The following is a 14,049-nucleotide window of genomic DNA, read 5'->3' as shown; positions in this document are numbered from 1 at the left end:
TAAAGCAGCTATTTTTCTTTCCTCTCTTACCATAAATAGGGGGAAAGATTACAGAGGGCTTGTTTAAAAATGGATTGCAATTCCCTACTCCCCATTAAAAAAAAAAAAAAAAACAATAAAAAGCTTCTTTCACTAGATCTTAATTTTACTACTTACTTTCTGTCGCCAGTTAAACTAATGAGTGTTGATGCTATGAGATTTTTGTTTCAGTGCTTAAGAATAATAAAGCTTCACCCAGGCCAATGTCTTCTCCCAAATGGATTTCTCCATACTTTTCCAGTTTGTCTTCAACCTTTGACCTGAAGCAGAATGCAGCACTGCTCTCTGCTGGTAAGTAGCTTTCTGCTGCATCCAATTGTGGCTGAAATTGCAGTGTGGGCACATAGAGGAGGCTCGAATCCAGGCACCCAACCGTGGCTTCAGCACCTGGGAGTTTGCAGCCTGCCTTCAATAAGTGCCTTCTCTGTTGGCACTGATCTCTGGGCATCCCTGTGCCCATCAGATAGCAGAGCGGATTAATGCAAAATAACCTCTGCTACATTATGCACTGGGGGCCTACTGGATTGCAGGACAGGACTGTCTCCCCTGGCTGCTGCAAAACTGAAACATATTCTCTGCACTTGGTCACTCTAGAGAGGATTACATGAGGAGACTTCTTTAGGATTCCATGGATCTCTAGTGTCATTGGCCTTGGGACTTGGTTCCTGCTTTCAAACTGGCAAATGGAGGAACAACAATCCTCCATTCTCATGTATAACCTAGGCAGCTGGTGTTTCCATCTAGCATTTAAGTTCAGTTTAACACTTTGCTATTCAAAGCTAGTCCTCTGTACTCATGGACATAAAGATGAGAACAGCAGAAACTGGGGACTACTGAGGGAGGAAGGAGAAAGAGGACAAGGCTTAAAAACTAAATATTGGGTACTATGCTCAGTACATGAGCAAAGGGATCATTCATTCCCCAGACCTCAGGATCATGCAATATACCCAGGTAAAAAATGAGCACATGTAACCCCCGAATCTCAAAAGTTGAAAAAAAAATTTTAAAAAAAAGTAATAAAATAAAACACACATAACAATTAATCCAATCATTCTACTCCTAGGAATTTGTTCTACAGATGTATTAGTATGTATATATATATATATATATATATATATAAAGTTGTTCACTGAAATATGTTTCGGAAAAGCCAAAAACTGGAAGCAACCTAGATGTGCATGAATAAAGGAGTGGTTAATAATTACATGATTCAATCATTCAACACATATTCAGCAGGAACTGGGGACACAGCAATGAACAACACAGACAAAAATCTCTGCCCTCATGGAGCATATGTTATCCCTACAATGGAAAAATATGGCATGTCTGAAACGTAGGAGGAAGATCTATAAACATTGATAGCTCTCCAAGAGCTATGAGTAAATGAAAAATTCAAGGTGCAGAACAGTATGGCTGGCTGGCTAGCTAGCTATTTTGATCATATGATCCCCCTTGGAAATACATATTTTAATTTATTTAAAATTCTGGTGAATACAAAAGGAACTTAATAGTCCTTTGGGAAACGGGATTGAGGTCCGGAAAAAAGAGAATCTTAAATATGTTTGAAAAACAAACAAACAAACAAAAAAAGCTGGTCCTCGGACCTAGCAGCTCATTTGAAATGCAGAGCCTAAGAATTTATTACCTGTGGCCTACTGATGCATAATCGATATTTTAGCAGGCAATCGGTTTATACATTAGAGTTTGAGAAGCACCAGTATAATTCATGTGTACTGAGTTCTGACTTTAAGCAGATATATGTAAAATTCCCACCTTTAGATAGGGTTTTCATGCATAATAATGATGATGAGCTATTATTTGCTTCACAGCTCTTAGAGGATCATATAGTTTAGACCAGGAGTGTCCAATTTTTTGACTTCCCTGCGCCATATTGAAAGAAGAATGGTCTTGAGCCACACATAAAATATGCTAACACCAATAATAGCTGATATGCAAAAAACAAAAACAAAAACAAAACGCAACAACAAAACTCATATTTCTTTTTTCTTTTTTTAGATGGGGTTTCACTCTTGTTGCCCAGGCTGGAGTGCAATGGTGCGATCTTGGCTCACCGCAACCTACATCTCCCAGGTTCAAGTGATTGTCCTGCCTCAGCCTTCCCGAGTAGCTGGGATTACAGGCATGCACCACCAAGCCTGGCTAATTTTGTATTTTTAGTAGAGACGGGGTTTCTCCACGTTGGTCAGGCTGGTCTCGAACTCCTGACCTTAGGTGATCCACCTGCTTCGGCCTCTCAAAGTGCTGGGAGTACAGGTGTAAGCCACTGAGCCCAGCCAAAAACTTCATAATATTTTAAGAAAGTTTACAAATTTGTGATGGGCCACATTCAAAGCCATCCTGAGCCACACATGGCTCGTGGGCTGTGGGTTGGACGAGCTTGGTCTAGATCATGTGCTTGTGCCTGAGCACACACATCTAGAGGCTGTGGAGTGTTTACAAGAGCAGCCCTTCAATCCTGGCTCCGTCATTTACACGCTGTGTGGCCTTGAATGCCATGCTTCATTTCTCTGGGCTTCAATTTTCTCATGTAAAGAGTATGAGCATCAATCTGCTTTGTCAACATGTGTCATGGGAGAAATATCTGCCTATGCCCCCCAAACACAGGTTTTGAAAGGGATAGAAAACATCGTTTTACAAGATGGATTATGCTTTAAGGGTATTGGGAAATGGACAGAGGATGTGATGTGGTGATAATAGGGGAAGAAAACTAGGACAGGTAGTAGGTGAGTGAGACTGATGTGCAGTCCAGCAAGACTTGCTGGTTAAGCTTCATGCTGTTTGAAAGGGCCTCCTTTCCTATTGGGCAAGTGGCACTTCTATGCTTATTGGTAATTTTTGTTGTTGTTTTTGTTTTGTTTGTTTGTTTGCTTGTTTTTTTGAGACAGAGTTTCACTAGTGTTGCCCAGACTAGAGTACAATGGCACGATCTCGGCTCACTGAAATCTCCGCTTTCTGGGTTCAAGCAATTCTCCTGCCTCAGCCTCGCAATTAGCTGGGATTACAGGCACCCGCCACCACACCCAGCTCATTTTTTTGTATTTTTAATAGAGACGGGATTTTACCATGTTGGCCAGGCTGGTCTCGAACTCCTTACCTCGTGATCCACCCACCCTGGCCTCCCAAAGTGCTGGGATTACAGGTGTGAGTCACTGCACCTGGCCTTATCATTAAATATTTTTAATATCACCCCAGAGGTGGGAGATTAGCACACCACTGCAACTTTTGGATCTGGGCCCAGGCCTTTTATCAAATTCCACATAGTAAATATGAACACTTAAATCCCACATTCCTAATGAGATGTATTTCACTATAGAACGTTCAGGCAGGAAAAAAAAAGGGTGACCCTATAAGACACAGGTGACAGAACACACTGGAGAGATTATATTTTCCCGAGGCTGTGATTCTACACTGCTAGCTGAGCTGTCCACTTCCCATGACCCTCATCCCCAGAGCATGAAGGGCTGAGCTTCTACCCCTATCCTGGGCATTTGATGAAAGCACCATGTTTACCAAAACATGTGCTGCTTGGAAGAAGTTGAGAGGATAACCCTGGCTCCAGTTCAGAAAAAAGTTTTGCAGGGAATGAAAAAAAAAAAAATCTTCATTTGCTGTATGGCTCCTGGAATTGGGGGGAAAGGAATGCAATTTAAGGCAGAGAAAGGAATATTTATTGGGAACCTACTGTGTGCTGGGAGCTTTGCTTATTTGCCTGTTAAATCCTTGCCAAAGCTCTTGGAGGATATTTTAAGGTAAAACACCACTTTATAGTTGAAGATCTTGAGATTATTGAAGTTAAGAAATTTATCCAAAGCCACACAGCTTGGAAAGGGCAGACACGGGATTTGGACCCTCTTAGCTTTTAACAGCAGCACACCAGTCAGGAAGAGGATCTAGTCCCTGCATAATCCTGCATATGCAGGTGAGCTTTGCTTACAGCGCCTCCTTAGTGATGAACCTGGTAGCCCCCTATGGCACGTGGGTCTTCTGTCTGCCAAGGACAGATATGAAACAGGTTCCAATTCCATTTAATTATCTCAACACCAGGAAGTGGGCATTGTTACTATTATTCTTAATTTAGAGATGGGGGAAATTGAGGCTTAATGAAATAATGTGCCTCTAGTCACACAGTTGACCAAAGGCAAGCTGGGTCTCTAAGTCCAGAGCTAGCCTCTTAAACACCAAGTCATTGTATCCCAAAATTGTTGGATCATATGAACCACCTGGAAATACTGGTAAAAATGCACTTTTCTGATCCCCTTCTCTGGGAAAAATGGTGGGTCTTGGTGCAGTCCCATGTGATTCTTATGATCAGGTGAATAGGAAAGGCTTCACTAAGCTCCTGGCCATAAGAGTTGAGTAGCAAAAATGCTATGCTTTGTATCAGATGCTCTCAGCCTCTGTCTGATATTTGCACTAGCCTTAATTTACAGAAGAGGCCACAGAAACCAGGGAGAAGAATGGTCAAGGGTGATACAGCAGGAAATGGCAGAACAGTATCAGAAACTCATAGGAGCAGAAAGTATAATTGCAGTTGTCAGAAACTAGGTGAACGGAAAAATGGGGAGGCAAGGACTAAAGGGTACAAGGTTTTGGGAACAAAGTTTTATTATGCAAGATAAATAAGTTCTGGAGATCTATTTTACAGTATAGTCTCCATAGCTAACAATACTGTATTATAGACTCAAATTTCACTAAGATATGTTAAGTGTTTCATTTTGTTTTTTGAGACAGGATCTCACAGTGTCACTCAGGCTGGAATGCAGTGGTGCCATCACGGCTCACTGCAGCCTTAAACTCCTGGGCTCTAGTGAGCCTCTCAAGTAGCTGTGACTACTGCTGCACAACACCATGTTCAGCTAACTTTTTTTTTTTTTTTTTGTAGAGATGTGATATCACTATAATCCTCAGACTAGTCTTGAACTCCTGGCCTCAGGAGATCCTCCCATTTTGGCATACCAAAATGCTGGGTGTTAAATGTTCTCAGCACAAAAAAACTAAATAAACAAAGAGGGTAGGAGAAAGCTATGGAAGGTAATGGATCTATCTATGGCCTTGATGGTGGTGATGGTTTCACTCGTATATACTTATCTCCAAACTAATCAAGTTGTGTACATTAAATATGAACAACTTTTTTTATGTCAATTATACTTTAATAAAGTGGTTTGAAAAAAGAAATTTAGCTTTCTGATTCCAGCCCCTATGGTACGCCCAACATTGGTCTTGATTCCTGCCAAAGATGTCCGAAAACCTTGGAAACATGGAGCCACACAAAAGAAAAGAGATTTTTTTCTGCAACCAGTTCAGGAGTTAGACTGCCAGGAAAATTCACCCCTTGACTCCTCTAATCCAGTTCCAAATGCTGTCCTCAGTGCACTTCCAAGATCTTGCCAATGGTCCCGCAAAGAAGGCAGCAAACTGCTATGTTTCTAAGTGACAAATTAAGGATTTTGCTAAGAGTTTGAATATTGCAGAATATTGCTTCATAGAGAGGCTTGGGAATAGCCTTGAAAAATCAGAAGCTAATGCCTCCTTTTAATTAATACTGTCTCCACTAACAGCCTCTTTTGCTTTTTCTTATTTCAATGAGATCATCATCTGTTATAAAGCACACAGACCTGAGAGTGCACAAACACAACTTCCAGGCCTGGTTCTGCCACTAATTCTCTACAGGACCTTGGCATTGGTGCTCCTGTACAGGGTTGGATGCCATGTCTCCAAGCCTTCAGACAGAATATAGTGCAGACAAACAGGCTGAAGGTTGAAGGACTGGCTTATTCATGTATTAGTGATACAACTTTAGGCACTTTACTTAACCACTGTGAGCCTCAGGTATCCCATCTACTAAAGGGGAGAGTTTGACCAGGTGCGGTGGCTCACACCTATAATTACAACACTTTGGGAGGCTGAGGTGGGAGGATCACTTGAGGCCAGGAGTTCAAGACCAGCCTGGCCAACACGGTGAAACCTTGTCTCTACTAAAGATACATAAATTAGCTGGGCATGGTGGCACACGTCTGTAATCCCAGCTATTCTGGAGGCTGAGGCAGGAGAATCAGTTCAGTCCAGGAGGCACAGGTTGCAGTGAGCCAAGATCGTGCCACTGCACTCCAGCCTGGGCGACAGAGCAAGACTCTGTCCCATACAAACAAACGAACAAGAGGAGAGTTTGTATAAATTGTTCTCCAAGGTTTTTCCAGCTATAAAGTTTGTGGTTCTTCAGTAACTGAATGAAAGAAATTGACAAGAGAATAGAAGGACGTATTATAGTTCTCAGAGGCTGCAATATGAAACAGGAGAGTGCTAGGAGCCTGGAAGGCATGACTGCTAAGTGAACTTTGGTGTTAAACCCAGATGCTACCACTTCTTTAGCTGTTTGACTGCTAGGCTAGTTAGCCTAATCTCTCTGTGCTTCAGTGTCCCACAAATATTTCTGTGCCTTTGCTTCTCAGCGTCTTACGATGTGCTGAGATAAGATAGCATGTCTTATCGTAAGACGCATCATAAGATAGCATGTCTCTGTCCAGTCCTTTGAGATAGCAATGGGACTTAATTTGACTAGAAATAGAAGCAGAATTTCACTGCTAGGAGAAAGTTATGATAGCCAAGTTTGTTTCTCACTATGAAAGCATTAATGGAAGCACAGAATGGTGATTCTTCTGTCAGTCTAGATTTCCAAACACCAGAACGGCCAGGGCCCCTGCCATCCAGGGAGAGGCATGTGGTATGACCAACACATAAAAACTTTCACATTCAAGCCACTGAAGTTTGAAATTGTTTGTTCCCAAGACACAAACTAATGCATTCTGACTGATACATTCATTTCCTTTTATTCATAAAGCCAAGTTGTTAATGGCTCCTTTGCAATAGGTGTGAAAAGATCAAATGGAAAAACACATAAAAGTATTCAGTATAGGACCAGACACATAAAAAATGTGCACACCATTAAAAGGGGGGAGGAGGGAAAGAGGTGGAAGGGAGGGGAAAGAAGGTTTCAGAAGCAGCATGTTTAATTAATCATCTCTTAGGAAGGCACTAGAAAAATCATAGGCCAGAACAGCTTTGGAGACCACTTAATAAGAACTGACTCAGTATCCTCAGTGGGGGAAAGAGTGAGTGCTACTAACAAAGACCAACTTTCCTTGAATCCTTATAGAAAGCCCTTCTGTGTTGCCAGGCGTGGGTTGTCAGTGCTGAATCCCCAAATCCCACATCTTACCCCAAACTGTCCTCTTATGCTATACAACATGCACATCTGAGAAGCAGACAAGATTGAAAAGTCCCTTTCTAATAAATCTTTCATGAGCTCCTCCAGCTCTTTGCAGGTCATTCTTGAGGGCCTATGGGCAAATGCCTGTGGCCAGCAGACCTATCTTATTTATGATGAGGCCTTTGCAACATCTACCACTGCAATTTGCTCAGTCCCCATTTCCAAGCAACTTCTCCTTCCTGCCATTTCTGAGACACCAGGTTCAATAATAGTTCTTGACTGATGTTTATCTAAATCTCTGCAATCTATAACCAAAGTTGACCTTCCTTCCTTATAGGAATGAAGTAGAATGAATGAGGGTAAGGGGGCGGGGAGAGAGTAAAAACAAACAAATAAACATCAAATACCACCAACCTTTGGTGAGTTTATCTCACTTGAACAGTCTGTCAATTCCCACACTGATCAAGAACAAAGGAAAGGGGATTCTGACAGTGACCCTATATGGATCACTAAGACCAACACTGTGCACTGGAAGGGATAAAAAACAACAAAGCTTGACATCACTTACTGGACCTGGGAGCAATTTGGAAGAAAAATCATTGGCTCTTCCCATTTCCACAGAACTTGACATTTTACCAAAGGCTTCATTCATGTCAATTTCAACCTAATTCCTAATCAAGTGGTCTCTCTCATCTCCATCCAGTCTCTCAAAACAAGCCCCATTCCCTTCCTAGGAACGAACTGTATTTTGACTTTTGTATGAACTCCATGTACTTCTTTCTTGATCTTTTCATGTCTCCTTCAGTCTTTCCATCTTGCACACATTTCCCATTTCCCCATCTTCTGCTGTCTGTCTCTGTAACTCTTTAACTCTGTTCACTGCTCTACATCTCTTCTTAATTCTTTCTTTGCTTGCTGTTCCCTCCTGCTGTGACACAGACTGTTCTTTAGTGTCTCCTCTGTTTTTGCCTCTCTCTCCCTGCCTCTGCTCTGTCTGTCTGAGTCTCCTTGTCACTCTTGCCCTATCTTAAGCTTTCCATGTGAGTCCCTTAATGTGCACCATGCTTAATCTTTGCACACAGTGCGAACCCTCGGACTGGTCAGGAAATATCACCACATGCTCACACCCTCAGGAACAGGCTGTAGCCTACATGCAGTGACCTGAAGAGGTAGCTCCCCATGGAGTGGTCCTTGCCTAAGATCCCTCCTTAGTTATCAATTTGGTCTCCCCCTGTGACACCTGGGTCCTCACTCTACACTGAGAATAGGGATAGAACACAGAGCTCTCCTCACCACATGCTGATATGGGATATAAAGTAGTTGCATACATCCTTTATTGCAGAACAAGAAACCAGGGAGCACTGGTTTGGCAGTCCGAAACTAACTTTCAGCATGAGAGGAGTTCCAGTCACTGTGAATACTGAGCCAGTTATATCCTTTCCTGAGCTTCCGTTTCTCCATCTGTACAAGTAAGGTCTGAAATAGTTAATCTTTAAGTTCTCGTCTAGGTCAGAGACATTACATTTTTAAGCGCTTTGTAAAGCAGAAATCCGGGTTGCTCTTTCAGAGATTCAAGAGAGGAAATGGAAAACACAGACCTCTCTTGTATCAGCAGTTGCTAGGTGGGGTGATCTAGGCAGGGGCAGGGAGGAGAACAAAGCAGAACTGTAGCTGTCACACAGGAGACACTAGCTGGTAGAGAGTTTGATATCCTCGGCCAGCCAATTGTCAGGAAATGAGGCATATGGTGAGACGGCTGGTGGCAGTACTTGCTGGCTACTCTCTAGGGCTGGACCAGAGATTACTTAGAGGAGGGAGGAAGGAAGTAGTAGGAGGAGAGAAATGACAACTGCATTTGATGCTGAAATACTTGCAGGCTTTCAGTAACATGAAGGACAAAGGAGCTCCATTCTCCCCACTGCCTGGAGCTCAGGAAGGGAGACTTGAAAAAGATAAATTTAGGGCTGAGCGCGGTGGCTCATGCCTGTAATCCTAGCACTTTGGGAGGCCGAGGTGGGTGGATCACGAGGTCAGGAGTTTGAGACCCATCTGACCAACATAGTGAAACCCTTTCTTTATTAAAAATACAAAAAATTAGCCAGGTGTGGTGTGTGCCTGTAATCCCAGCTACTTGGGAGGCTGAGGCAGGAGAATCGTGTGAACCTGGGAGGCGGAGGTTGCAGTGAGCTGAGATCACGCCACTGCACTCCAGCCCAGGCAACACTGTGAGGCTCCATTTCAAAAGGAAAGAAAAGGAAAAGATAAATTTAGACTCATCAGAAGTGGCTTGCCTTTCCACAGTGGGGAGGCAACTGACTTAGCATGGTTCCAAGAGGTTACATGGTCGGGAGATGGAAATAATTGCAAAGAAAGTTTAGCTGAAGCCAAGGATGACAGAGCTTAAATGGAATGGATTGCTCAAATATAATGGTGGTAGTCTTGGGAGTTTTCTAAATCTTGAGGTTGTCATCAAAAGAGAAAATCCTGGTCTGTTCACTCTACTCCTCTCCATGGGCAAATCAGGGCACTTAGGCTCTGGCTGTTCAGAGGCAATCCAGGGTTGAGAAGTTGGAAACAATAAGCAGAGTGTTTGAGGCAGAACAACGACTTTTAATGGGCCTAAAGTTGTGTCTGGGACTGGGACTGGACACCCCTAGGCCAGGCTTTAAGATGCCATGCTCTTTTCTTTTCTTTTCTTTTCTTTTGAGACAGAGTCTCGCTCTGTCATCCAGGCTGGAGTGCAGTGGCGCTATCTCGGCTCACTGCAAGTTCTGCCTCCCGGGTTCACACCATTCCCCTCCCTCAGCCTCCCGAGTAGCTGGGACTACAGGCGCCCACCACCACGCCTGGCTAATTTTTTGTATTTTTAGTAGAGACAGGGTTTCACTGTGTAAGCCAGGATGGTCTTGATCTCCTAACCTCGTGATCCGCCCGCCTCAGCCTCCCAAAGTGCTGGGATTACAGGCCTGAGCCACCACCCCCAGCGGTGCCATGCTCTTTCTTACTGACAAGTCTGTTGGCGGCGGAAAGATAAACACCCCAGGCAGTCAGGAGATCTGAGAACATGGGCTGGTCCCACAATGACTTGCTTTGTGAACAAGTCCTTTCCCTGCGTGTGAAATGGGATCCCAGGATTTAATGAAGTTTGTTCAGGATCTAGCCTCTTACTACACATGTGGATCCTTCTTTTGGACCAAGCTATTCTTCACACAAGAGAATGGTACATTGGCTCAATTATCAAATGCCAGCTACTCTGAGAGCTGCTGTGAGAAATTAAACTCCATAAAACATGCAATGTACCTATGGAAATGGCTGGCTTCTGTTAAAAGCACCCCGTTTTAAAGATGAAGCGTAGAATTATGCTTGCCGTGGATGGGGCTGGGATTTGAAGTCAGGTTCATTCGCAAGTCTGTTTTCTTGACTCCCACTGTTGCTTTTCCATATGTCTGGGCCTTTGCAGGCTCCTTCCTGGACAGGAAAATGCCCTTTAACTCTTATCTCTCCCGAGGCACTATTCTTTGCTATCACTTCAAACCTCAGTTCACAAGCCTTGTCCTTTGAGAAGCCCTTTATCTTTCCTTCTAATTCCTTTCAACAGGCTTCCCATGGGAACTCTTTGGAAACCATTGTCTTTCCTTGGAACACTGCTTTGCAAATTAAATTTTTCTATTTTTTTAAAACTTGTGCATGTCATCTTGCAAGCTTTTAAATTTCTTCCTCAAAGAGAAGGAATAATTCCTTATTTTTTTCTTTTGTATTCCAAGCAGCATTATTCTATCCACGATGTTGCTCAAGACATACTTTCATAGACCATTAAAATTATAGAAAACTAGTATCATAGAATCTCAGCATTGAACCACAGTTCATCCAGACTATCCTTAAATTTCCCTCAGAGCTTTTTCTGATTTTTGTTGTTCTTTATTTTTTTATTTTTTCAATAGAGACAAGTGTTCACTCGGTTGCCCAGACTGGATTTCAGTGGCATGATCATAGCTCACTATAACCTTGAGTGGCCAGGCTCAAGTGATGGTCCTGCCTCAGCCTCCCGAGTAGCTGGGACTACAGGCATGTACCACCATGTTCAAATAACTGTTTTATTTTTTATTTTATTTTATTTTGAGATGGAGTCTCGCTCTGTCGCCCAGGCTGGAGTGCAGTGGCGCGATCTCAGCTCACTGCAAGCTCTGCCTCCCGGGTTTATGCTATTCTCCTGCCTCAGCCTCCCAAGTAGCTGGGACTACAAGTGCCTGCTACCACACCTGGCTAATTTTTTTGTATTTTTAGTAGAGATGGGGTTTCACCGTGTTAGCCAGGATAGTCTCAATCTCCTGACCTCGTGATCTGCCCGCCTCCGCCTTCCAAAGTGCTGGGATTACAGGTGTGAGCCACCATGCCAGGCCCAGTTTTAATTTTTTTTTTTTTTTTTAAGCAGAGATGGAATCTTGCAAAGTTACCCAGGCTGGTCTCACACTCCTGGGCTCAAGTGATCCTCCCACCTAGGCCTCCCACAGTGTTGGAATTACAGGTGTGAGCCACCATGCCTGGCTCAGAGCTTTTCCAGTAAAGTAGCATTCAGCCTCTGCTTGAGTATCTGAGTCGTGGGTCCACCTGCCAACGATACCTAAAGTGTCAGAGGGGCTATTTCTCTCTCATTTTCCATCTTATGCCCAATAACCAGCATGGTACATGGGAAAGAGGAGGTTCTGAAAGAGTATATGATGATTACAAGGATGAACAGTTTTAGTGAATTCACATCTCCATTCTCATTCTCTAAAATGGGAGTAAGAGGGTATGCTGAATTGAAATACAAGAGCAAGGTTTTAGAGTCAGCTGAAGTTACATCTGATTCCTGACTCTACCTCTTACTAGATGATGAACTTGAGAAAGTCACTCAACCTCTCTGGATTAATTTCTCAATTGTAAAATGGAGGTCATAGTGCCTCCAATGATTTCAATAATGAAGCTAAAATGAAATTATCTTGGCTCTCCTCCTTCCTAGAAGGGAGTCTTTGGAAAGCTACTTTAGATTTCTGTTTCTCTTCTGTATAAAAAGGATGATAATAACCCCTGCCTCACAGGATCATTTTGAGGATTACATAACTTAATAGGTAAAAAGTACTTAGAAAACCCTTTTGCGTATGCTGAATCAATGTTAGTGGACATTATTCTTGTTAGCAGTAGTAGTTAGTAGTAAAGAGCTTGATACAGAATAATTATTAGTAAATGGTAACCATTATTACCACTCATAATACAATTATCACTACTATTAGTAAGATGATGGAATGGAAACAATGATGACTATCATGGTGACTTATTACTAGTTCTGACTTTTATTGATATGACCTCAAATGATTAGGAGAACCCTGCTTTGTGATAATATCTTATTCTTTTTTTATGCAAACATGGCTAAAAGTATGTGTGTGTGCATGTGTGTGTGTGTGTGTGTGCATTTAGATAATCCTTTTCTATACATGCAACAAATCTCACTCTACTACCTTATGGTTCTTCAAGCTTTGAGGCATGAATAAGTCACCACTTAAGGTTTATCTTCTTTAGGCAGAACAGTTCCAGTTTCTTCAACTGTCCAAGGAAACCCTTTACCAACATCTTGCATGTTTAATCCTCACATAATCTGGCCAACCTAACCATCACTCACTTATTGAGTAAAAAAAGCAATTTCTAAACAGCTTTCCTGGGATTTGGGGTGTGTGTGTGTGTGTGTGTGTGTGTGTGTGTGTGTGTGTGTAGGCAGATAGGAAAAAACAGAGCAAGAAAGAGAGAAGTAGAAATTTTAAGAGCATTCAGGAAAATGTTAATTCTAGGTATATCTGGGTGATGGGATTTTTATTTCCTACTACATTAAATGTCTTTATTTTTGAACTGCCTGAACAGCATACATAAAATACTTATTTTTCAGTAGACTGAAAGATTAATTAATGTTTTTCAAAATGCCATTAACTGTACTTATAGGATAATTAAAGATTGAATTTAAAATATGTGGATAGAGCTAGGAAAATGGTATGGTGGGACAAATATATGCTAGGACCATGAAAAAGAAACCTTATGGAATAAATTTAGCTGATTTTCAACACTTCTTAAGAGGGTACCTGTGAGCTTAAAGTGATGTTGGCCTGAATAACAGGTCTCTACCCCATTGTGCCCATGGCTCCTCCCTGTGCCCAGGTTGCTTGTCAGTGACTCAGACCAGCAATATGCAAGTATCTACAGCATACCTAAAGGTCATCTGGAAGACTTGGCCTTGGTTCACATGCTGGGTCCGGTTGTTGTAACCATGTAGCATTTCTCCAAAGAGGGTATCATTGAATTTGGAGTCAGGTTTGAGGCACTTGGGGCCCTCGCAGACATCTGAGAGCATTAAGCAGGATTTTCCATCAGGAGCCAGTTTGTACTCCTCCACGCAACTGTATGATAAAACAGAGCTGAGAATTAGCTTCACACCCTGAATGCCCCCATTGGGGGTGACCTAAAACCAAGGCCTCCTTTCCCTGCAAAACAGGTCAGAGTTTAGGAAGGAGACAGCTATTCTGCCTGGAACCTATCTAGGGCACAGATGTCTAGAGAGAAGCACATTAATACTGCAAATTGGTAAATTCAAGGAAAGTCATTTGTGACATTTTAGAGGAGTCAAGGGGACACCAGCATGCACATCCACACACAAAGCAAATTTAAAAACTGTTTCCCATGAACACACAGACTTTAAAAAGCATGACAGACCAATTCACAGGGAATTATCAACTAGTGTCTCAAACCAGAATCTATTC

The 14,049-nt window shown here is 42.5% G+C and overlaps 1 protein-coding gene across 10 annotated transcripts in view; it reads right to left on the bottom strand.

Moving 5' to 3' along the window:
* ASTN2 (astrotactin 2) overlaps positions 1–14,049 on the bottom strand; it is a 986,627-nt gene that overhangs the window by 353,783 nt on the left and 618,795 nt on the right. For all 10 annotated transcript variants that reach the window (XM_045372567.2, XM_015436667.3, XM_015436666.3 and 7 more), the window contains one exon: positions 13,501–13,689. In XM_045372567.2, coding sequence (XP_045228502.2) covers positions 13,501–13,689 — 189 coding nt within the window. The remainder of the gene's footprint in view (positions 1–13,500; positions 13,690–14,049) is intronic.

Source organism: Macaca fascicularis, chromosome 15, assembly GCF_037993035.2.
Source record: "Macaca fascicularis isolate 582-1 chromosome 15, T2T-MFA8v1.1".
NCBI lineage: Eukaryota > Metazoa > Chordata > Mammalia > Primates > Cercopithecidae > Macaca > Macaca fascicularis.
The sequence above is the reverse complement of the archived record's forward strand: the minus strand, read 5'-3'. Positions and strand labels throughout refer to the sequence as shown.